The 26,852-nt window shown below is 37.6% G+C and overlaps 1 protein-coding gene across 9 annotated transcripts in view; it reads left to right on the top strand.

Annotated features, from left to right (window-relative positions):
* Asph (aspartate beta-hydroxylase) overlaps positions 1–26,852 on the top strand; it is a 192,244-nt gene that overhangs the window by 108,531 nt on the left and 56,861 nt on the right. For all 9 annotated transcript variants that reach the window (XM_090338865.1, XM_090338861.1, XM_090338864.1 and 6 more), the window contains 2 exons: positions 22,433–22,518; positions 26,627–26,713. In XM_090338865.1, coding sequence (XP_090194991.1) covers positions 22,433–22,518; positions 26,627–26,713 — 173 coding nt within the window. The remainder of the gene's footprint in view (positions 1–22,432; positions 22,519–26,626; positions 26,714–26,852) is intronic.

The following is a 26,852-nucleotide window of genomic DNA, read 5'->3' as shown; positions in this document are numbered from 1 at the left end:
ATGTGTGGCTTCAGCATATGTGCTTGCAGCTATTCATGGTGAACTGTTGCTTGCAATACAGAAGCGCTTGTCACCAGAGGGTCATCAGAGGGCCTGCAAGATTCGCCTCACTTCATCTTGTTTCACAAGCGGTGTTTCTTTTCATATCGTCACAAAGACAAGTTCAGTACAGTAAGATATATTAAGAAAGAAAGTGCTGGTGGCCCACTCTTGTAATCCTAACTACTAGGAGACTGAGATCTGATGATTGCAGTTTGAAGCCAGCCTGGGCAGTAAAAACCCTGAGAATCTTATCTTTAGCTAACCACGGAAACGCCAGAAGCAGAGGTGTGGCTGAAAAAGGTAGAAAGTGAGCTTTGAGTCCAAAAGCTAATGGCAGAGTTCAAGCCTCAGTACCAACACAAAAGAATGAACAGAAGGAACAAAGGAGGTGGGAAATTAGGAGGGGGAGGGAGAGAGAGAGAAGAAAGGGAGGGAGGGAGGGAAGGGAGAGGAAGGAGGGAAGGAAGAAAAGGAGGAAAAGAAGAAGGAAGGACCAAAAGGGAAGCAAGGAAGGACAGAAAGAAGAGAGATAAAGAATTTTTATTACAATATATTGTTAAATTATTTCATTTAGTGTTAATTTATTGGCAAGCTCTTGTTTTGCCTAGTTTATAAATCAAAGAACCGTAAATATGAATGTTGTATAAAGCCACAATATATGTGGACTTAGTACTACCTGTAGTTTTAGGAATCCACTGAAAATCTTAGAATACATTCCCCAATATACTAGTTTTCACTATTAGGAATAGTGAAAATACATGGAGCTGCCACTATTTGTCCTTGGCTGATTTTGTTGCACTCTGCCAGGGGAGGGAGCCAGCCCACCGCCTTTCCCTGACATTGCGGAATATTAGCCACATTTCTCCTTTTTTTTTTTTTTTGCCAGTCCTGGGCTTGAGCTCAGGGCCTGAGCACTGTCCTTGGACTTTCTCAAGGCTAGAGCTCTACCACTTGAGCCTCAGCACCACTTCCGGCTTTTTTCTATGTATGTGGTACTGAGGAATTGAACCCGGGTCTTCATGCATGCTAGGCAAGCACTTTAACCAGTAGGCCAAACTCCTGGCCCCTACATTTCTCCTTTTTGCTAGATGCTTCCTTCCTCATCTTCATTTACTTGGATCCTACAGCTCTTTCCTCTTTCTGTGGGCCCCCTGTTCTTTCTCATCTGTAAACTTGCACCTTACCTGGTCCATTCTTGACTGAGCCTTATAAATTTGCATGATGACTAAGAATGATTTGAATGATGTCTCTGTTGCCACATGCTCATACTCCTGTATCAAACAATATGATTTTTATCAATGATATCATGGGTCCAGCTTTCCTGATATCAGCAAGAACTAATGTGCTGATGGAGTACATACACTGCACAGGAAGAACATTGATTGCCTGACTTCTGACTAGGAGAGGATGAATGTCACTTCACTCATGCTGTCCATGTGGCCTTTTTTCTCTTTTCTGTACTGTTACTTTTTTCATATTGAAAATAGCTTCCTGTTAGTATTTAACAGTTAATGTCCTTTATTTTTAGATATAAAGCCACATAACTACATACATTCATGCAGATTTACCAAGTATCTGTACTGGATTTTAAAATGAGGTCCTCACACTTGCTGAGCAGGAGCTCTAGCACTTGAACCAGTCTTTAAACTTTTTGCCTTTCCCTCCCTCTTTTCTTCTCCTTCCTTCCTTCCTTCCTTCCTTCCTTCCTTCCTTCCTTCCTTCCTTCCTTCTTTCTTTCTTTCTTCCTTTCTTTCCTTCTTTCTTTCTTTTGTAGGGACTCAAATGTCAAATATGCCCAGGTCATCTTGTATTGCAATCCTCCTATTTACACTTCCTACACAGCTGGGACAACAAGCATATGCCACCACACCAATGAGAAAGTCTTGCAAATTGTTTAACCAAACTGGCCTCCAGCGATCTTTTCCATCTTTTGTCTAAGTAATGAGGATTACAGATAATGAAATCCTCCTGGATTTTCCTGCTCAGGATGACTTCAAACCAGGATCCATAGTAGCTGGGATTACAGTATGAGCCTTCCATGCATGACCTGTTGACCCTGAACTGGAAACTAAATGAAGAGGGTTAACAGCTTCTAGCTGAAAGGACTGATTTGTTAAATGGAACAAATATGTGTGCTACTTTTATGTGTTAGACTCTGTGGGGTACCCTGAAAACAAAGCAAGTAACTACAATGTAAAGGGCTACAGGTTGTGTGCAAACCACCTGGAAGCATCAGCAGGAGGGAGGTGGAAAGTGGAAAGCAGCTGAAATTATCCCATAGGGATGGCCTTTTAGCTCCTGCAGTTAGCAAGGACTGTGTCCAGGCAGTATTTCTGAATTCAAGCACTAAACTAACTTCATTGACAGAGGGGTGGTAAGGTGATGCAGAACACATATCCGAAGTATTTCTGCACACTAGCAAACTCATACTAAGAAGGGCTTAGTGCTACTCAGATATCAGAGATACTGTAATGGAGGTGACATTGGCTAGTGTCCCTTGCTGCCATAATCCCTTGATTATGCTGTTATGTTGGTGGAAAATGATCCCATTTCATTTTTTTCCTCTAATGTCCACTGACTTTTATGCTCTGCTTAGATTCTTCAGTACTGTTGGGGGTACTTTCTCTGCTTCATGTCATAGATTTAATTAGGTCGAGTTCCCACACTCTATATATTATATCTGGCACCTTCAGAGCTAGTTAACCCACAGCTATAATACTAATTCTGGTCAAGTTGTGTAAAGCACACTGTAAGTGAAACTTGAAACAAGGAGGATGAAACCTATTTATAGAGCATGATACTTTTCATTGATATCCTTTCTGAAAAAGCCAAGGTTTGATTAAATTGGGTTATAGGTAATAATCCTGCTTTTTATGTGTCACGAGAATGTGTTCCCTCTTCTCCCAAGGATCAGTGGTTTTGTTGTACATCCATAGCTACTGTATTGATGATGTTATTGCTAATGTGTTTCAGCTAGTCATAAGGTGGAAGTGGCATTAATTGCAAATTATAGTCTCAACATAAAACCAATGAACTTCGGTGAGCTTTTAATTTCCATGCCTTGTCACTTTGATTCATCTTGCATCTTGCTTTTTAATGGCTGTGCACCCTGTGTGTCTTTCTCCACAGTGTATTTTTTTTTCCTGGTGCTTTCAGACAGTAAGGAGAGTAAAGCAGTATAGGGCCCAGCAGGGTATGTGCTGTTGTGCCTTTAATTGCATACCTCTGGGTTGGTTGAGGAAAGAGGCCAGAGGCAAATTGCCTTTTACCCCCTGAGAAGTATGATAATAGCTTGAGAGTGTACTTCCTCCAGCAGCTCTTCATGATTATCAAACACAAGTGAAGAGACTTATTCAAAAGCAAGGAATAGCTTTAAATCACCCTTTATATGGATGGTGTATTGGCACTGCTCTGGTCAGCCAGCTCATGTGGCATTTCTACTCTTCACCAGTAATCGAGCCTGAATGTTGAGTCTGATCTGCAGCATCTGTTAGATTTGAATGTGTGAGATTCTTAATGACATCGCAGGAACTTTGGGGACATGACAGTTCATCATCTATTTTAAAGTAGATGTCTGGTTTTTTTTTCCCCCCCTATCCATGAGCATTTTCCACCTATGTATTTATTTACTCATTTATTTATGTTTGCTTGCTTATTTTGGTGTTGGTTGTGGAGCTTGTACTTGGGGTTTGGGCATCACCATCCTAAAGCTCTTTCCTTCTAGTGTCACACTCTACCGTTTGAGATACAACTTTATTTCTGGCTTTTTTTTCATATATTTTTTATTGTAATTAAGAGAAGGGTTACATGATATTTGCCAGATAGATGGTGCATTAATTCCCATACATTGATACCCTTTCACATGTCTTGGTCCCCATTTCCCTCCTCTCCACCCCCACCCCTCATCTTGTTTTCCCCCCTTCCCTACCCAATTTCAAATAACCAAATACAAATATATCCAATATATCAGATAACAAAGTGAGATACTGTAACAATATGAGATAACCAAGGTGGTTAATTGGAGATAAGAGTCATAGATATTCCTGTCCAGGGTGGCTTCAAGCCACGATTATCAGATCTCAGCCTCCTGAGTGGCCAGGATAACAACTGTGAACTACTGGCACTTGGCCCTCCTTTGCATTTAAATTCTTCCTACTAGTGCAAAATTATTTACTCTGAAAGAGAAAAATGTGTGTAGTGCAATTGAAAGAGTGTTTCACTAGAGTTTAGTGTCAGGGCTCCTAGGTTGTATTTTTTTCTATGAATTTTTTTTATAATTTTTATTGTAATTAATAAAAGGGTTACATGATATTTGCCAGATAGAAGGTGCATTAATTCACATACATTGATACCTTTCACATGTCTTGGTACTCATCACCCTCCCCCCCACCCACCACCCACCACCCACCCCCCGTCTTGGTTTTCCCCCCTTCCCTATCAAATTTCAAATAATGCTTCTAGACCTCTCAAGCCTTTCCTTTTCTATGTGCAAAATAGAGCGATGATTTCATATCCAGATTCCCTACAGCTTTTGTGAACGTAGCATGGCTGCTGTACTTTGTCCCTGCTGCCATTCTGCACAGAATGACTAATATCCTCCTTCCCCTTCAGTGATACATATACATAACATGTTATCCCCAGATCCACTTGCAAGAAGACAGTAATCCAACACTGTGCCTTTGTGTATGTTCTCTTTCTAAGAGGCTCTTGATGAATGTCATCAACTTTATCCACCTAGATCCCAGGGCCCTTAATGTCTTAATTGCCAAAGAAAGAGGCTAAATCTCTAAGGATGTTTCGCTAGAAAGTATTTATATGTGGAATGTGAAGAGCCACAAACAGAATGAGGTATACAGAAACTGCTTAAAGGATACTTATAGTGGCATCTCATTAAAGACAAAGTTAAATTTTCTTTCTACCTGGGGTGTTAAAGCTTTATGAACCCTAGAGTTGAAAAACAGCTAACAGAAAAAGCTAAATGCTTAAGGGATTTATTATAAGACTCTGAAGTGCCATTAATTTCCATGTATGCTTTAAATTGCTGGGATAAAATAATATATTCAGCAAGGAAGCAAGTTTCTTCTCCCTCCCATGAGTCTCCTTGATTGTGCAGTTGGTATCACATTCTTTAATTAAACTTGTCCAAAGGAAGGATCAGCTGAAGTGTTTACTGTATAAATAGTTTTCATTCCCAGTGTGCAAGCTTAAAACCATGGTAAAAAAGAGTTTGCCATCTGTTAAAAACCAAAACATGTGGTGTGCTACTGCATAAAAATAAACTGCACGACGTTATTCATAAAAAGGATCACAACACATCTCATGTCTTTAGGCTTACAATAGCCTGTGATGTTTTGGAATGTCACACCTTCTGAGTAATTGTATGTTCAGTAATGCATCATGTTAAACAGCATGATCATCTATAAACATAAAACCATCACTGGCATTTTATTCAAGTGAAGTAGACTTCTCTGAATGTGACTTTACTGAGAAGAAATGACAACTTTGCCCCTTACTCCAGTGGTTCAGGCTTGTAACCCTAGCTATTCAGAAGGTTGAGATCTGAGCTTTGTAGTTTGAAGTTAGCTCTTGCAGGAAAGTCCATAAGATTCTTAGTTTCAACTAACCAGCAAAAGACCATACATGTAACTGTGGCTCAAACACTGAGGGACAGACCCAGGCTGAGTTTCCAGCCTTAGTAATAGCACCAAAAAAAAAAAAAAAAGATTTTTATTATTTTTTTTGATCTGTTCACATCTAACTATTCATTTTATTTCCAAGACTTTTTTTCTTCTAAAATTTAACCATTTACTTAAACTATCCTCCTCTGCCATTCTTTTAGTCCTATAACTTCACTCTCACATCCTAAACACTATCTATTTGTTCTCTCTTTGCTATTTATATGTCCCTACTCCAAAAGAGACTTCAAACATAGTTGCTCATTCTCACTCATTAAAACCAACAGCATTAGCACTTTCTGCACAGCATAGTTTTTTGTTGTTGTTTTTTTCCTCAAGGTGTTGTTCAATGAAACCCATAATCTGGCTCTAAGTCACTTATGTTAGCCTTGACCCTTACTAATCCTGTCCCAGCAGCCAGGAAATGCTACTAGAGTCTTGATAAATCCCCGAACTTTCCTCTTTCTGGATTCTTCCTCCACATTGTGCATTTCTTTGGCATATTTCTTCCTGCCTTCCATACACCAAATTTGATTTATGCTTCTAGATTTTTTTTAGCTGCTTTATCTTCCCAAAGGACTTGGTAATTCTTCTTTTGTGTAATTTTTAACCTATTCTAGTCATTAATTTAACACCTTCACAACCACATACTTTGTAATATCTGAAGTATTTGAGGGTGGGGATTGTATGTGGTCACTCTTTGTATCCCTTACATGAACTAGCATGCACCTTGTGAAGTATTCAATAAATATGTGCCACAATGGTTTGACATCTTATCATTCACATTCCTCAGGAAAATCCACAGTAAACCCATCAGTGACTAACAGGTTCAAAAACATGGTCATATTCTTTTCCATAGAAAAGTAGTATATGTATCCTAAACTGTAACTGGTATTCTTCTGGAAATTATTTGTAGTGGATAGTCAATATGGCACAAAATTATGTGGCAAGTTAGGACTCCATTTTTTCATACAAAACTAGTTGTCTCTAGACTTCTTTTTAGATACAGTTGTATATTAACAGAATCAAAATATAAATCCTTATGTTTATTACTATTCTACATCATTTTCTCAGCAATTTCTTTGAACTTTTAAAATCATGTCTTTAGTTATTTCTTTTTGAGGCAGAAGTTAAAACATGCCTAAATACAATAAAAGTTTTATTGTGATCATCGATATGACAATAATTGGGTATTTTATTAGCATAAATTAACTTTGCAAACAGGTTTTATTGTGACATTTACAATTTCTATGTCATGTACTTTGACCACGTACATCCTATCTGTTATATATCTCCATGCCCTTTATTTCCTCCCCTTTTTTCAATTAGTAGTTGGTAGATTTCATTATGCCTACAAAATATAAATTCGTCAGATAATCATGGATATGAATACAGAACTCATTGACAGAATCTAATTATGACATTCACAGCTATTCTTCATATTGTTTTGGTTGTGGGACTTGGACTCTGTGCCCGAGAGCTCACCCTGAGCTATTCAGCACAAGGCAGCCACCCTACCCCTTGAGCCACAGTGATTAATTGGAGATAAGAGTCTCATAGACTTTAGTGCCCAGGCTGGCTTTGTACACACCTCAGCTTTCTGAGTAGCTAGGATTACAGGTGTGAGCCCCTGTGCCTGGCTCTTAATTCTTTTGAGATAGAAATTTATCAATAGTATGGTTCTTTAAGATATCAACAGCATGGGGGTTATGTTGTTGTTTTAGTTAATGATTTTATTGAGTTATATTGAACATAAAATAAACTTCACCCAAGGAAGACAATTTGATGTTCTGACATGTATAAAATTCTTATCACAGTCAAGATAATGAAAATATCCAGGAACCCAAAAGTTGCAGTTCATACCCTGGGTACTGCTTTCCTAGAAAGCTGCTGGTTCTTAGAAGTTTATGTAAGTGGAATTATAAAGGCATGTACTGTTTTTTTTTTTTGTAGAAACAATGTTTTGTTGTTTTGAGTTGTCTAGTTTCTTATACTCAGCAATTATTTTGCATTATACATAGTATCTTTTTATTGACAGTAGTGTGCATGCTATTTTATTGATGTGATTCACTTTGTTCGTATCCTCACTTACACACGGACTTTTGGATTGCATGCAGTTAGGAACATCCTGAACAGGTCATTGTACATTTATTTCCCTTGGACTATATTAAAGTGGAATGGTTGGGTTGTGTGGTATGTGTAGCTGATTAAAAAATTCTCAGCTTATAGCAAAAGTATCAGTAACAGTCTATTTTTAACATAGGTTATCCATTTGTCCAAATGGCATTTATTGAAAAGATTATTCTTTTTTCATGGAATTGCCTTTGCACATTTGTTGAAAATTAGTTGTTCAGCAAGTAGAATTATCTAAACTCTTTGCAATTCTATTGATCTGTTTTTCTGTCTATATAAATGCTACACTGTCTTGATTACTATAAATTTATTAGAAGTCTTGAAGCCAGGTATCAGTGGCTCAAACGTATAGACTTTACTACTTGCTGAAATCTGAGGATCAAGGTTTGAAATCAGTTCCGACAGGTAAGTCCAGTGAACCAGCAAAAGACCCAAACCAGCAGTTTATCTCCAATAAACTAGCAAAAGGCCAAAACTAGAGGTGTGGTTCAAATGGAAGCCTGTATACTCTGAGCAAGGATATGAGTCTCTGAGTTTAAACCTCAGTTTGTATACACACAGACACAGACACAGACACAGACACACAGACACACACACACACACACACACACACACACACACACACACCTTCATATAAAGGTTGATTTGGTCTTTTTTTTTTTTTACAGTTTTCATTATGGTAGTTTCTGCATTTTCTATTTTCATGCAATTTTTAGATACATTTTTTGGTTATTGAAATATAATGTTTCATATCATTCTCTTTATTGCTTATCTAAAAATTTCTGCTTTAAATTTTATTTTATTGTTGGGGTAATGTATAGAGAGGTTACAGTTATATTCGTCAGGTAGTGGCACAATACTTCTTGCACATTGATACCCCTTCTCATGTTTTTGTTCCCCGTTTCTCCCCCCACCCTTTCTCAATCACCTAGCTTTCCCCCCTTTGTTTCCCTATTTCAAATAAACAAACATGTATACAATATACCAGATAACAAAATCAGATACAGTAACCACGTGAGATTAACCATGAAATAAAGTAAATTAAGAACAACAATCACAAAGATAAACCTCTTATTTCCATATCCCACAGTTCATTTCATTTATTCTCATGCTATAGACCTTATCTGCATAGCTTTTTGAGCTGTTGTGATCCTCTGCTAGGAGAGGATGTGTAATAATGTGTACTAATTAGTACAAATAAGGGAGAACATTGAGCCTATGTTCCTTCAGGTCTGGCTTACTTCACTTAATATGATTTTTTTCCAAGTCTTTCCATTTCCTTATGAATGGAGTAATGTTATTCTTTCTGATGGAAGTATAGAATTCCATTGTGTATAAGTGATGCATCTTGTTCCATTCATCTGCGGAGGGGCATCTTTGTTTCATATCTTAGCTATGGTAAATAATGCTACATTGTGCTAGTAAGTTTAGTATGCCCTTATTTCTGGATATTTGGGTAAATGTCAAGAAATGAGATTGCTAGGTCATAGGGGAGCTCTATGTTTAGTCTTTTGAGGAACCACCATACTGCTTTTTATAGTTGAATGAGTTTGCACTCCCACCAACAGTGTAGTAGTGATCCCTCCTGGCTACATCCCCACCATTATCTTTTGTTATTAGATTTCTTGATCATGGCCATTCTAACTGGAGTGAGGTGGAATCTCAGAGTTGTTTTGATTTGCATTTCTTTTATGGCCAGAGATGTTGAGCATTTCTTCATGTTTCTATAGGCCATTCTTATTTCTTCTTCAGAGAAGTCTCTCTTTAAATCTTTGGCCCATCTTTTAATGGGATGGTTTCTTTGAAGATTACTTTTTAAGAGATTCATTGTTTTTTTAGCTGTTGATATATTTTAGATATGAGCCCTAGTCTGTTGTATGGCTAGTGAATATCTCCCACTCTGGACTTCCTATTTAACTTGCTAGCTATGTCCTCTGTCATACAGAAGCTCTGCAGTTTAATGTAGTCCCAGTTTTCCAAACTTTCTTTAATTTGTTGCATTTCTGGATCTTTCTTAAGAAAGTTTCGACCTGTGCCAAAGAGTCCTAGTGTATCTCCTATTCCTTCTTGTAAAGTTTTCAGGCTATTTGCTTTTACCTCAAGGTCTTTCATTCAGTTGGAGTTAATTCTGGTGCAGGGTGATATATAAGGATCCAACTTTAGTTTTCTACAAGTGCTTAACCAATTCTGCCAGCACCCCTTGTTGAAGAGGCTGTCTTTCTTCCATTCTATTTTTTTGGCTCTCTTATCAAAGTTTAGGTGGCCATAGGTCTTGGGGTTAATATCTGGGTCCTCAGTTCTATTCCATTGGTCTTCAGGCCTGTTCTTGTGTCAGTACCAAGCTGTTTTGGTCACTATAGCTCTGTAATAGAGTCTGAAGTTTGGTATTGACATTCCTCGCATGCTGTTCTTTCTGCTAAGGATTGCTTTTGCTATATGGGGTCTTTTATTCCATATGAATATTTGGATCGCTTCCTCTATTTCCTTAAAGAATAGCATTGGGCTATTGATGGGTATCACACTGAATTTGTAGATAACACTTGGCAGGATTGCCATTTTCACTATGTTAATTTTTCTACTCCAGGAGTATGGGACGTTTTTATACTTCCTCAGTTCTGCTTTAATTTCCTTTCTCAGGGTTTTAAAGTTTTCATCATAAAGGTCCTTTATATCCTTAGCTAAGTTAATTTCTATTTTATTTTCTTTGGCAAAAGAAAAAGGAGTTGCTTTCCTGATTTCTGCCTCACTCTTCTCATTGTTGGCATATGGGAAAGCCATTGATTTTGAAGTGTTCATTTTATACCCTGCTATTTGCTAAAGTTTTGAATCAGCTCAAGCTGTATAGGAGTGCAGTCTACAGGGCTCTTTGAATACAGAATCATGTTTCTGCAGAGAGGGAACATTTCACTTCCTCTTTCCCTATTTGGATCCCCTCTATGTTTGTTTCTTGCTTTTTTGCTCTGGCTACGAACTTTAGTACTATGATAAAAAGAAGTAGAGAAAGTGGGCATCCTTGTCTCATTCCTGATTTTAGAGGAAATAGCTTTAGCTTTTTACCATTAAGTATAATGCTGGCTGTAGGTTTGTTATACATAGCCTTTATCAACTGAAGAATGTTCCATGGATTCCTAGTTTCTCCAGAACTTTTAGCATAAGGCGGGGGGGGGGGTGGATCTTGTCAAATGCCTTTTCTGCATCTATTGAGACAATCATGTGACTCCTGTGGGTGTGATGAATTATATTGACTTATGAATATCAAACCAACTTTTGCATTCCTGTGATGAGTCCTGTTTGATCATAGTGTATAATTTTTTGATGAGTTGCTGAAGATGGTTCGCTAGTATTTTGATGAGAAGTTTTGCATCAATGTTCATCAAAGAAATGGGTCTATAGTTCTCTTTCTTTGATGAGTCCCTGTCTGGTTTGGGGGTGAGGATTATGCTGGCTTCATAAAATGAGTTTGGCAAAGAGCCTTCACTTTCCATTTCATTGAGGAATTTGAGGAGTATTAGTGTGAGCTCTGCTTTGAACGCCTTATAGATTCAGCTATGAATCCATCAGGTCCTGGGATTTTCTTAGATGGGAGGTCTCTTATTGCCATTACTATTTCATTACTTGAAATAAATCTGTTTAGTTGGTTTAGATCTTCTTGGTTCAGTTTGGGTATGTCAGTGTTAGCTAGACATTCATTCATCTCTTCTAGATTTTCAAATTTGTTGGCATAAAGGTTTGAAAAGTATTCCCTTATGATGCTCTGGATCTTGGTAATTTCTGTTGTGATATTTCCATTCTCGTCCGTGATTATGTTTATTTGGGGTACTGCCTTCTTTTTTTGGTAGGATTTGCTAAAAGTCTGTCAATTTTGTTAATTTTTCCAAAGAATCATCTCCTTGTTTGGTGGATTCTATGTTTCTTTTGGACTCTAATTCAATTAATTCTGCTTTAATTTTAATAATTTGCTTCCTTCTACTGGAATTGGGATTGGTTTGTTGCTCTTTTCCAAGAGCTTAAGGTGCACCATTAAACTGTTGATTTGAGATTTCTCAGTCAATTTTTTATAAAATAGAAAGAACCTGCTGTAATTCTGGCTAGGATTACAGAAACTTCATATATTTCTTTGAGGTAAATTGTCATCTTTCCTGTATCAAGCCTTCCAATCCAAGAAATTTTATGTCTCTCCATTTAATTCGGTCTTTTAAATGTATTTCTCATACATGTCATCCACTTACTTTGTCAAATTCATTTTGTATACATTATATTTTGGATGGTATCCTCAGTAGAATTAGTCTGTATTCTCAATTTCCTGCTATTTTGTTACTACAATATAGAAATAAAATAGGATGTTCTGTATTGATTGTGTATTCTGCAACCTTGATAGACTGAGTTCTATTTACAGGTAGTTTATCTGAAATCCTGTGAAGTGGTTCATATCAGCTGTGAATAAAGGCAGTTATACTTCTTCCTTTTCCAATTTTGATTCTCTTAGATGTCTTTTTCCTCCCTAGTTTCATGGCTAGAGCCTCAAGTACCATGTGAAAATGGTGTTGAAGGAGTGACTGATTTTTGTCTTACTCCTGATCTTGAATGTATAGAAGGAATTCTGTCTCAACATTCAATATTATATTGGGTCTAGATTTATCACAGATGTACTTTATGAGATTAAGAACATTTCCTCTATTTCTATATTGCTTAGAGTTCTTGGAATTAGGCTTTTTATAGATTTTGATAAAGGCTTGTTTCATACCTGATGAAATAAATAGCTGTATGGCTTTTCATTTGTATCTGGTTAGTATCATAAATTTTATTAATTTTCAACTACTAAACCAACTGTGTTCATGTTTGAGTTAATATCCTTTAAGTGCCTATTGGATTTGATTTGTGAAAATTTGTTTAGAAAGTTTGTTTATATATGTGTTCACAAATAATAGAAGCTTATAGCTTTATGCTCCTATAGTGTCTATTAAGTAATCTTTTTTAGCTTGTGTCATTTTTTTTTTGCTAGTCTTGGGGCTTGAACTCAGGGCCTGGACACTGTCCTTCGATACATTTTGCTCATGGCTAGCACTGTACCACTTAAGCCACAGCACCACTTCCAGCTTTTTCAGTGTACGTTGTACCAAGGAATTGAACCCAGGGTTTTATGCATGCTAGGCAAGCACTTTACCACTAGTCTATGCTCCTGGCCTCCGATATTTCTTCTTTATTACTTTTTTCTTCCTCTCTTTCCTTTGGACTCATTAAATAACTGTTATGATTCTATTTTATTTTATTGCTAGATTATTAGGAAGAATTCTGATTACATTAGTGATTTTCTTACAGTTTATAGATGTATCCTTAACTTACAACTGTCTACCTTCACATGAAAACCCTCAAAATAATATATTTCTAATTCTGTTCCCCCTAGGTAGTGTGCTGTTGTTGTAATGCACTTTCCATATGCTCCCAAACCTATATGCCATACTTTTGTTCGAAAATATCATTTAAAAGATTTCATACAGAGGTATTTGGGACTGTTGAAGTGTGTGACTCTATTTATCTCCCCATATTTTACCATTGTATATTTGAGCTGACTACATTGTGGTATCTGGCCTATCTTTTCTGATTTCAGTGATAGTGTTAGATTGTGTCTGTGGCTGAGTTTATGCTGGATCAAGCAACCCTCTCTGTTTCCTTTTGATATTTATTACTTAGGTATTTATTTAGGGGAGTGTTTTTGTTTTGGGAATTGAACTGATAGCCTCGTTTGTGTTTATTATGATCCTTCACCCGTTCTTTTTTGTTACTGGTAGCAAAGTAAGGTTCAGAGAACTAGAAGACAACATAGTTCAAATTATGTCCAAAATAAAAGGTGTGGGAGGTGGTTTTCCTGTCATGGCACACAGAGCAGGGAGGTCGTGTGGAAAGCAGGGTGAGCTTTGGTCAGCTTGGGACTGTGCTGGCACTGAAGGGTTTTCTGTAAACACATCACTTAGTGTCTTAGAAATTTCTAATTTAGCATATGGGGTCACATCTGTTAAAGGATTATTACTCTAGAAGGGGAGTGATGTATAATTTATTAAAATAACCCTGTGGGGAGAGAGCCAACTCCATTTAATAAACTGAAATACTTGCCGGCTCTGTGGAAGCTCCCAGCTGAATCTCACATCATTTCCATCGAGGGGCAGATGGAAACAATTGCCCTTTATATAATGTTTACTGGGTTGTATTAGTTACTGTCTCTTAGCTGAAAAAAATTATTTATGTGCACTGTTCCATTTCAGCTTTGTAGAATTGAACTCCTGCTGGTTTGTAGTTGCTATTTAATTCCAAAGAAAACCAAAGTCCTGAGCCTTAGGAGTCAAGAGAGAATGGGGCATCCACTCTTCCACAAGACATGGCCCAAACTTACCTCCTCCCCAGAGTACTGCCTTATCCTGTCCTGTGCATAGCCTTGGAGAAGGAAGCTTCAGAAGGGGTTATTTGGGGATCAAACACATTCATTTTCCTTTCTCACATAGAGGGAATACGAATGAAGACTCCTGCTGGAAGTGGTTGGGTGGTTGTCTACAGATTGTGTTTCTCTCCTTGTAAATGACCTGATGTTCCTCAATCTGCCAGCAGATTTCCTCTCAACACCAGTGGGAAGCATCACAATAGGGAGCACCTCAAGCAATTCCCACCTTTAAATGAAAAGGAACAGACCTGAGCTGAAGGCTCCTCCCCCAGCCCTGCCTAGGTCTCTTGGGAATGGAGTGGCTAGAGGCATGATGGTCCAGGGCAGAGCAAGTAGGATTTCATCCAGAATCCTCATATACAATTATTTTATCTACATTATGTGCTATTGCTTATTGTCACTTGCCTTAGCTTTTACACATTCCAATGTGTAAGATAAATTTAGAAATTCTTTTTTGGGGGGTTGAGGGGGTGGAGAGAGGGGCTTGAGCACAGAGCCTGGGTCCTATCATTAGGTTTTTTTTGTTTGTTTGTTTGTTTGTTTGTTTTTTGGCCAGTCCTGGTGTTTGAACTCAGGGCCTGAGCACTGTCCTTGGGCTTTCTCAAGGCTAGAGCTCTACCACTGACCTTTTCTATGTATGTGGTATCAAGGAATCAAACCTGGGCCAAACTTCTGGCCCCCTTTTTTCTTTGTTTTTGGTCCTTTTTGGTCCTGGGGTTTAAACTCAGGGCCTGGCAGCTGTCTCTGAGTTCTTTGTGCTCAAGCCTATTACTCTACCACTTTGAGCCATAGTGCCACTTCCAGTTTTCTGATCGTTAATTCTTTCCTGTGTGGGCTGACTTTGAATCATGATCCTCAAATCTCAAATCTCAGTCTCCTGAGTAGCTAGAATTTACAGGCATGAGCCACAAGTCCCTGGCTCACTGAGATTTTTTTTGTTCAAGGCTAGCACTCTATCACTTGAGGCTCAGGTCCACTCACCCTACCCTTTTCCCCCTGATTCTTAGTTGGAGATAAGAGTCTCACAGACTTTCCTGCCCAGACTGGATTTGAACTGAGATCTTTTAGTCTCAGTCTCTTGATGAGCCAGCTACTGGTACCCTGCTGAGATTGCTTTTATCTTATAGAGAAAACTGTTCATGATTTTATTAAAATGACATGTAGCTTCCTTTTTTTTTGGAGGGGGTTGGGTAGGGGAGAACTGGAGTTGACAATACGCATGTCTCCTACCACTGAATCCATACCCTCAGCCTCTTTGTACTTTAGTTATTTTTCAGTAAATGTCTGTCACTTTTGTATGGGGCAGAATGAGACCTCTATGCCTACCATGTAGTTGAGCTTCCATGGGATACACCACCAAACCTGTTTTAATGTTTGTTAACTTTTTGCCCCAGCTGACATTGAATTACAATCATCCTAATCTTCTCCTGAGTAGTTGAATTACAGGAATGTACACCACTATACCCAGCTCCTATAACCTGCTTTTTTAATAAAGGAAAATATGAATAGAACCCAGCTGGGGTTAATATTACTGTTAATAGTATTATGATAAAATGCTTTTCATAGTATTACATGTATCTTAGCGAATATATTTCTCCAGCATCTTATTTGACCTTTCATTTTATTCTCTTTTTTGTATGTTTCTTTTGGTCCTAGTGCTTGAAGTCCAGGCTGTCCATTAGCTTTTATTGCTCAAGGCTATCACTCTATCATTTGAGTTGTAGATCCACTTCTAGCTTTTTGGAGGTTAATTGGAGATAAAGAGTCTCATGGACTTTCCTGTCTGGACGGGCTTTGAACTATGATCCTCAAATCTCCCGAGTAGCTAGGAGTCAGTCATGAGCCACTGGTGCTTGGCACATTTTTCTTCTCTGTATATCATTTTGGTTTGTAGATTTTTTTTCATCAAAATGTACCCTTGAATCAGTGCTACAGCATAAACTGCATCTTTTATACTTCATTTGCTCCAATTTAAAAGTTTGTAGAAGATGGGTAATCTCTTATTAAAATACCTAGAACTAGATGTTTTTTGGATTTCAGATGCATTTTACTTTGGGATGTTTGCATGTCCATAATGATGTGTCTTTAGGGTAACACCAAGATCTGAACATAAAGTTTATTTATTGTCATATACCTACTTTGTACACATAGCATGAGAGTAACTTTATATATTTAAAATATTTTATGTTTGAAGCAGAATTTGTGTACATGAAACTATCAGACTTGTGAAATTATTCAGCATTCAGAAAGTTCCGGATTTAGAACATTTCAGGGAGGATGAACTCAGTGTCTCATACTTGCTAAACTTGCACTCTAACCACTACCCAGCCTCCAGCCTTGCTTTCTACTCAGTATTTTTGCAATAGTCTTCCTATGTCTATCCATTTTAGGCCTCCTGATCACTAAGAGAAAAGATGTAGGTCACTGAAGCCAGCTCATTATTGAGAAGAGGGTCCTGTGAACTTTTTCACTGCCTGGTTGGCCTTAAACCACTAACTTAACAGTCTCAGCATCACATGTAGCTAGGATTACAGATGTGAACCACTCAGCTAGATTTCAAATTGTTGGGATTAGGGCTAATCTACCTGTGAAAAGTTTGAGATGCAAAACAAGCATAGAGTATGGCCCATAGCTATTGACTCAGAAAATTCAAACTGCATGCATGTAGTGCCTGGTAATACATTGCTTTAAAGCTCTATCAGGGAAATATTTGACCATAAAACAAATTTAATTTATTTTGGTTAGTCGTAGGGCTTGAACTCTGGGTGCTGTCCCTGTGTTCTTCAGTTTAAGCCTAGTGCTTTACCACTGAGCCAAATTTTTCTGGTAGTTAAGTGGAGATAAGAGTCACCAACTTTTGTGCTTGGGCTGGCTTTGAACCACGAACCTCAGATCTCCGCTTCCTAAGTAAATAGGATTATAGGCGTGAAGCACCAGCACCCAGCTATGACAAATCTTTAAAATGAAATATTTCTCAAATACATACTAATAAAATAAAACAGGCTGTATAAATATCCTATTGTATTTCCTGCATACATTTCCTGTTAAGGAGCAGAATTTTTGTTTCTGATAGTTGTGGGGCTTGAACTCATAGCCTGGGTGCTGTCTCTGAGCTCTTGTTGCTCAAGGCTTATGATTTACAACTTTTTTTTTTTTTGCCAGTCCTGGGCTTGAGCTCAGGGCCTGAGCACTGGACTTGGACTTTCTCAAGGCTAGAGCTCTACCACTTGAGCCTCAGCACCACTTCCAGCTTTTTTCTATGTATGTGGTACTGAGGAATCGAACCTAGGCCTTTGTTCATGCTAGGCAAGCACTCTACCACTAGGCCAAACTCCCGGCCTGTTTCCTAGAATTTTTTAAGAAACAGTATCTTACGTGTTTAGGAGAGTTACACTTTGGGTTCCTCCCCTACTGATATTCTCTTTTGGTCTGACTGATTGATGTGAATTCGTGGAGTCCTGTATAGGTCATGTCCAATTATATTTTAGGTCTAGCTTCCACATATGAGAGAGCTTGGCTTCTTTTTTGAGCTTGGCTTACCTCACATAATATGATTTGTTAAGGGACAGAATTTTAAAGTGAGTAGCATAAGATCGTGTAGATAGATGTCTTAGAGAGTGATGTTCTGTGCCTTAGGACTCTTCTCTGAAGTTGGTCACACAGTGTCCTGTGTCATGGATGGAGACACAAAGGGTCACCCCAGAAGTAACAGCACTGAAGCTTACACTGGTGTCCAGATTCATACTTGATTATTTCTGTACTCAGCCAGGATATGACTGGGTAATGTGTAAACACTGGGTGTTTGAGATACACAGTGTAGGAAAATTACTATGGTTATTTAACTACCTTTATCCTTTCCGACAAATAATACAAGTTCAACCACTTCTTTTACCCAACATACTACTTATGCTAATAGCTAATTCCACTCTGTCATCACACTCAAAGCTTCAAGGAACACCCTAGTCTCTTAACTTCTGGGCCAGCTGCCAGAGATACAGAACAGTGGGAAAGAACACTGACAGTGGAATCTCCCAGGAACGACCCCAAGCTCCAGTCCTGCTTCCATCTTTTTATAGTGTGGGCAGCAGGCATGAGCCTGCTCTGCAGGGCTAGCTCCCGCTGAACATCAGCCTAGTGTCAACAGAGACTGCCTGACAGTTTACACCTAAGCCTTCAGGAAACTGAGGTAGAAGGGGCTCTTGGGGTCAGGAGCTTGAAGCCAGCCTGGATAATAAATACCTTTGCCTCAAAAAAAAAAAAAAGAATTTGATAAGGAATTAGGCAGTGACTCAGTGCATGAAAAGAGGCTATTTTGTGAAATTGCAGTGTTTTACTAAAGTGAACTCTTTACAATCTGAGAAAGTCTATTCTGCCATTTCTGTGCTAAATACATTTAAGGGAAGTAGACTGTGACATGTGAGGTGAATATCAGTGCTTGCCACAGAATCTTTTATAGGGCTTATCTCCAACCAAACTTGCATCTTTTTTTTCTCTCTCGCTTGACTTCCTTCCTTCCTTCCTTCCTTCCTTCCTTCCTTCCTTCCTTCCTTCCTCTTTTCTTTCTTTCCTTCTTTCTTTCTTTTTGCCAGTCTTGGGGCTTAAACACAGGACCTGGGCACCGTCCATGGACACTTTTTGCTCAAGACTAGAGCTCTGCCACTTGAGCCACAGCACCATTTCTGGCCTTTTCTAACTATATGGTACTGAGCAATCCAGCCCAGGGCATCGTGCATGCTAAGTGAGCACTCTACCACGAGGCTATGCTCCCAGCCTTTGTATCTTTTTCTTTCTCCTCTCTTCCCTCCCCCTGTCATCTGTACCTTCCTCATCTTATTAAAGCAAGCTGTTCTCCCTCATTTACCTTGGTTGCACATAATTTTTTTTAACTTTTTTTAGGCAGCTGATATGTCTGAATTGCAAATTGACATTGCTATCACCCTTTTAGGATATGATGGTTTATTGATATGTTCAGAAAAAAAAAGCATTTGTTGGGGAATTCTTGTAGGACAGGCCCTATACTAATTGCAGGATGTAAATTATAAGGTGAAGACAGTTCCTTCCTCATAGCAGTGAACAACTGAAAAGAGTCTGATTTGGGGAAATAATAGTGAATCTGTGGGAATGAATGTAAATTTCAGTACAGTTTAAAAAGTTTATATTCCTAGAAATGAAATGTTATATGAGCACAGGAAATTAATCATTTTTTGAGTTAAGTTTTCAAGATATCTTGAGAGGGGAATGGCACTCAAATTATATGTATGTTAAAATATTCTTAATTAAAAATAAAGGAAAAAGTTTCCTATGTGAAAAATCAACACGAGACAAGTCTAAGAAATGTGAGAATCAGTGCTGTCTTGAGAGGCTAAGTAAAGGAAGTACACAATGGATAAAAATGGAGGCCAAGGAGCAACTGGTGAAAGGCAGGAATACTACTTCAAGGGAGCACCCTTTATACAGGACTTACCTTCTTGAGAAAAATCTTTTAAAATTACCTAGTACAGTCTTCAAAAGGCAGAGATGTTTTGAGATATATTTTAGTGAATGAATGAAACGCTGTGATTAGTTTCAATACAACTTTTTGGGGTTTAATTCACTGAGGAATGGCCTCTGTTTTAGTGAAGTTAAAGAGCAGAAGTCACGAAGGAATGGGGGGACTGAACAATTTGTAGGCTATCCATGCCATTTAAACCAAAAATCAGAAATCAAAGCGAGGGAGAGAGAGAGAGAGAGAGAGAGAGAGAGAGAGAGAGAGAGAGAGAGAGAGAGAGAGAGAGAGAGAGAGAGAGAGAGAGAGAGAGAGGGAGATTTCTACTTTGTGGCTGAAATGAGCAATACCGAAGTTAACAACTGCATCTTTGGCTTTGTATCTCTGCTGCTGGGTAGTTAATTAGTTACATGATTGCTTGATGGCATTTTAAGGAATAAAGATTTTGCTGCTTGTGTTCTGGGAATCTACAAGTGTGTTTTAAGCAATGCAGGTTCATGGACAGATTTTGTTTCAGAAAGATCTTTGGAATGATGTGGTACATGGGAACAGATGGCAAGAAGAGAGACTGGTTAGGTTGGAGCTCTTCAATTGGCAGGGTAGTGAGTACATTACATCTCAAACATTTTTACCTCTTTCCATGTCTTTCTTCCACTCTCCCTTCCCCCACCTTTCCATGTTGTAAAGTTCATTTCCAACATATTGTCATGTGAATATTGCTGTGACATTGATTCACCCATTGTTCTTTGTCTCATCATCTTGTTTTTTCCTTTCCCTTCCCTAATTTGAATAAACAAATAAATGCATATACAATACACTAGGTACCAAAGATATAGTAACAACAGATATTAAATCATAGAGGGGAATAAAACCAAAGTGAAAAGAAATAACTTCACATAGTACATTGAAAATAACCACAAAGAAACCTCTTGTTTGCATATCCTGGAGTTCATTTCGCTTCGTATTATCCTATATGGTTACATGCACATAACTTTTGAACTAATGAGATCCTCCGCTAAGAAAATCCTTGATATATACTAATTATCACAAATCAGGGAAACCATGAAGCCTAGGTTTCTTTGGGTCTGGCTTACTTCACTTAATCATATTTTTTTCCCAAGTCTTTCTATTTCCATTTATGAATGGGGCAATGTCATTCTGATGGCTCCATTTCTTTATAAATAGTACAGTATTCTTTCTGATGGATGTGTGTGTGTGCATATACCACATTTTTTGATCCATTTGTCCACCGAGGAGCTTGTGGGTTAATTCCATACCTTGACTGTGGTAAACAATACTGCATGAACACGGTTGTTCTGCGGCTGTAGTAAACCCTCAAAGAAACAACAACCCAATTAAACAAAGATTTTGCAGAAGAACTAAGAATGGCCAATAGACACATGAAGAAATGTTCAACATCTCTGGCCATAAAAAACAATGTAAAGCTGTGAGATTCTGTCTCACCTCAATTAAAATGGCCATTATCAAGAAAACTAACAGTCACAAATGTTAGAGGGGATGTGGACAAAAGGGAACACTACAACACTGCTGATGGGAATGTAACTCTATTCAACCACTTTGTGAGACAGTATGGAGGTTCCTCAAAAGACTAAAGATAGACCTTCTCTGTGACCCAGCATCTATCCAATAAAACTCAATATTATGTTTTATAGAAACTAAATATCCATTTCTAATGCTGTTCTCATGCCTTCTATTTTTTAATTTTCCATTTTATTTGTTCTTAATAATTCAACAGGGCCTGGCAATGAAATTTAGGATTTGAAATATAATCAGTCCATTTTCTTTTCTTCGTACATTTTTTGAAAAGGGTAAAACATTTATCATGCCAGTGACTGAAAAATAAAATAAAAATTTAGACAAGTTCCTACATAAGCATGTTGGAAAATCTAAACTTCTATCCAATTAATAATATTTCCTAGTAACTTATAGCCCCATTTTGAGAGATTAATAGCAAAATTTCAAGCAGTTGAGAATAGGACCCATAGGATATCTTTGATCAGAACACCGAAGCACAGAGATCTTGAGCTAGTTTGCCAGGGTCTTACATAATCAGAACAATTACATCTTGTTTTTGTAACTAGACCTTGTGCTTTTCCCCCAGCAAGAAGGAAGAGATTGTATCTGTGGCTTTGTTTTATTTTAAACATTGGGGAAAATGCCCAGGTTTTTTTTTAATAAATTTGAAAATCAAAATTGTCATGATAGAATAAAATTACTAAATATAAAGAGGTAAAAATGGAGCAGAGTAAATTCCTGATGCAACATACTGTGAGATTTTAGTATTTTACTTATTTTTGTGTCATAACTTTGTTAGGATGCTATTATTTTACTCACATCTTCAAAAGCATGCTATTATTGTACTGTTGATTTGGGGGGGTGTCCTAAGAATTGAATAATCTTCTTATTTGTTGTAAGTATACCTTATGTAAATAAGAACTTGATGGCAAAAAAGACATACTGGGGAAATGCTATGATGTCAACAATAAGATTCTCTCTGCACATGCCGGGATTTCCTGGATGTCCCATTGTCTGAGACTTTTGGAAAAGCAAACAGCCTTTGTGATAAAAGTCAGTATGGAAATAAGATATAAAATTTATTAGACAAAAACATATTAAATCATAAGCCTCTTTCTTTTCTTTCAGCTCAAAAGAAGAAGCCTAAACTTTTAAATAAATTTGATAAGAGTATTAAGACTGCGCTAGATGCTGCAGAAAAACTACGAAAAAGGGTAGGTTGATGTTTTGGTTTTTTACAGACATGTTTGATCATTTTGTTGTTGTTAAGTATTTATAGATATTCTGGTTTGTTATAGTGATGATATAAAAGAAACAATCTTTGAAAAGATTTGATACTTACTACAACATTCAGTGACTAGCCTTAATTTTTTCCCTTTTCCATTTTGGAACAAACATTTAAAACAATTCTTAGTTCCCAAATCTTTTCTTATCCATAGGAAACCAATTATTGTTTCTTCAATGCCCTTTCAAAGCTTTTCTTTACTGATTTACCTCTTCTTGTAAGTAGCAGATGATAAAATTCAAGATTTCATTTATTAGTAAAATTAGTAAAATTGATATGTAATTAAGTTGGTTATGACTTAAAAACTCATCTAGCTGGGTGCCAAGCTGCTCATTCTTGTTATTCTAGCTACTCAGGAGGCTCAGATCTAAGGATTGTGGTTCAAAGCCAACCGGGGCACTGAAGTCTGTGAGACTCTCATCTCCAATTAACCACCGGAAAACCAGAAGTAGCACCTTGGCTCAAGTGGTAGAGCAATAGCTTTTTGCTCAAGAGCTCAGAGATAGTGCTCAGGCCCAGAGTTCAAGCTCCATGGCTGAAAAAAAAAAAAGTAAACATTTTTTTTTGTAAGGTTAAGATTAACACTCTCATGTAAAACCAGCATCCCAATACTTACGGTAATCCATCAAAGTAATTACATGTGTATTATGAAGCATGTCGTTTTTAATGACATACCACTAAAAACAGTAGTAGTAACTAAAAACAAATAGATCTGATACCTACTATACAGCCCATTTTCATGCAAAGTGAATTATTAGAAAAGAATTGTAACATATAGATTTTATTAGATAAAATGGGAGTCACTTCAACATTCTTATCATTTAGAATTAACATGCTTTCTCAGTTTTCTTCATGATTTTGTTTTTGGGGTTAATTTGAAATATTATTTGTTCTTTTTTAGTTAAGGTTTTGAAAATGGTCAACTGATACAATTGAAATGATTTTTCCCTCTAGTTTTGTCCTATTTATGCAGTTGTTGGGCCCAAAATGATCATGCTATAATTAGTACACCTTTAATCTATCAAGATATATCTTTCATAGAACATTTTTTGTTTACTGTGCACTTAAATTTCGACTAACTTTCATTAGATTTTCTTAATATGCTTTTTAATCAAGTAGACATTAGCTGCCAAGAAAGGGAAAGGGACAAGATGAATATAAGCAAATAACAATATTAAAAACATGAGTTTGGAACTAAGATGTGACAATAATAGACTCACCACTTGTCTGTTGAAAAATACAAATATATACAAAGTTCTCTTATGAGGATTAGATAGGTTCTAGTGTCAAGATTTGGCTTATCCTGTTTACCAATTGATCAAAATGTAGTAAGTCAAAGAATGTTATAGCAAATACATTTTTCACTGCTTCTGTATGTAATCACACAAAGTGATTTCTAAGTCTATCTTGTTTCATTTTATTATGTAAAGTCATGGACTGCTTGTGAATTTGAATTTCATAATAGAAAAGAAGCAAGAATCTCCTTCTCTCACTTCATTTTGTATCTTCCCCTTCATGTGCATCAAACACTGTGTGTGAAAATGTAGGCTGCTGAGGTCACACGTGCTTCTGGGATAAAACACAGATCAACAGCTTTAAAAAGGGATTTATATAGCAATAATGAATGGGAAAGAAGGTCTCTGTTATTAGAGCACATAAGTCAGTGGGAAAGGATGAAGCCATCCATGGGGTGTCTTCCAATCTCATTCATTTGGAGAAATTATGAGGTTTTCCTCAAGGAGCACTGAAAATCCATAACAGGGTAAAGAAAGAAAGAAGAAGTAGCCACATATGCAATTCTTGCTTCTTAAACAACTAGGAGTTGTATTATTAAGCCATCAAGATAATTAAGTCTTTTTAGGGTTGTTTTTGCAGCTAGTATTTTCAAAGGATGAAGCTTAGGGTACTAGAACAGACAGAAATCATGCCCCAGGCAAAGCCAGACCAACTTCATTCACATCTCAAGTTCAACTTCTGTACTGTGCAAAAGTTTGTGGTCGTTTTTTATCTATAGATATATAAATCAGTTCATATTTTGATAATATATCTTTTTGTTTATTTATTTATTTTGCCAGTCCTAGGGCTTGAACTCGGGACCTGAGCACTGTCCTTGGGCTTTTCTCAAGGCTAGCACTCTACCACTTGAGCCACAGCACCACTTCTGGCTTTTTCTGTGTGTGGTACTGAGGAACCAAACCCAGGGCTTCATGTATGCTAGGCCATGCTCCCAGCTCCTCACCTAATTATTGAAAATAATATGTATTTGGTGAAGCTCTTCTCTGCACTCAAAGTGATTTGGCTTTATATACTGAGATATTTCATTTACTTCATAGACTCAAAAAGTGAATGCAAAAAGAGAGTAGGCAAAATATAATAGAGCCAGACTGAGATCAACGTGTGAAAGTCCATACTTGGGGATCTAAATTATGCTTATAATGAAGTCATTTGTAGTTCTGGCAAGTAAAAAACAAGAGAAACAGAAACAAACTAAAAGATTGATTGTGTTATCAGAATATGCGTCTGCACCAAGTTCAGAGAGAAACACTCTGCTGTGAGGTCTTGGTAACCTGAAAAGGGTATGGTCATAGATGTACATCATCCTAGTATCACAATTGTACCATCCATCTGTGTGCCCCTACCATCCATCTGCATGCCTCTGTTGTAAAATTCTTTACCAATTGCCCATTGGCCTATTCCAAAACAGTGTAGCCCAGGCATTTATCTCTCCAATGAACTGTCTTGGTCCAAGGACAAAATAAAAGCTATATTGAGGAACAGATAACTTTTAGGCAACTCACCAGGATTAATACTTTTTTTTATATAAGTATTGTTCAACAGTGCAATGGGGAGATATGGTAAAGTTCTTGCTAGCAATACAACACCCAGAGGTCAAACTCTAGTACCACCAGAAAGACAGACAGACAGACAGACAGACAGACAGATAGATAGCACACTTGGATTAGTAGGTACTAAGTCCTTGAAGAGTGGAAATTCATTCTCATTCCCACTGTCCTTGATCTTTGGTGTGTTAGCCTGCTTTCCCTCACTGTGACCAATGCCTGTGGTAATCAACTTAAAAGGAAAGGTTTCCTTTGCGACCTGATTCCAGACATCTCAGTCCACGGTCCTTTGCTCCATTGCTTTAGAGCCTGTGGTGAAGCATTGCATCTTAGAAAAGAGTGTGTGATGGAGAAGCTGCTTATCTCATGGTGCAAATGGGAAGCACAGACACAGAGAAAGGGGCTGGGATTCCGATCTACCTTTCATGGACACACCCCAAGGACATGACATCCTTCTACTAGAATCCAACCCCTGAAGGCTTCACGCCTCCCAACAGAACTACTAACACACTAGTCTTCGGGAGACATTTATGATTCAAGTTAGAATATTGAAACCCAAAAGACGTTTGTACTCCAATGTGGAATGGTACTTAGGTAGAGCCAAACTTCCACAAAATTAATACGTTGCAAGTGCTCCATTTCTTCTCATGTAGCAATGGCAAGAGATTTCTATAAGACAGTTGGCCCACTTTCTTAGGGTCTACCATGAGCCTTGGGTGAACCCACCTGCCACAGAGAGTTCTGTATCTCAGGAAGCCAGACAAGTCAATTCAACCCTGATGTTCCAGTTGACATAGTCGTCTTTGCTCTTGTATTTATTCCTTTTCCTTTACACAGATGTTTCTAATCTGTTTTGAGCCATCTTATCATCTCTCAAAGAACCACAACATTTTTCTGTCTGTAGTATCTTCCTTACCTCCAATAACACCTAAGTATCTCCATTGAGAAAGCACATAGGAAATATCTATGTCAAGGGGAAAATGCAATTATTAAAGAGTCATCTTACGTCTTGATCAGGCATTTTTCTTCTTAAAAAGTTTTGGTGTATTTATGAAATATATTAATTTCTTGTTTTGTATTTGTTCTCTAATGCAGCTTTTAGTGAAAATTTTAACAATTTGGTGACTTTTGAATGACCAAACTAAATAACATGATTCATTTGTATTTATTGCTTATGTATTTGTGCCTTTCTGTCAGGGAAAAATTGAGGAAGCAGTGGCTGCATTCGAAGAACTCGTACGCAAATACCCTCACAGTCCAAGAGCAAGATATGGGAAGGCGCAGGTACCTATTGGCAAACCCTTTCATTCATGGCATTTTCCTGCTGTCCATGTTGTCTGTGCTTGGAGATTGTTCATTGTTTCCCATTTGTATTCTCTTTCTAATTTCTATACATAGTCACTTTCTTAGGTATGTACATAAA

This window comes from Megascapheus bottae, chromosome 9 (assembly GCF_031878675.1).
Source record: "Megascapheus bottae isolate mThoBot1 chromosome 9, mThoBot2.hap1, whole genome shotgun sequence".
Lineage (NCBI taxonomy): Eukaryota > Metazoa > Chordata > Mammalia > Rodentia > Geomyidae > Megascapheus > Megascapheus bottae.
The sequence above is the reverse complement of the archived record's forward strand: the minus strand, read 5'-3'. Positions and strand labels throughout refer to the sequence as shown.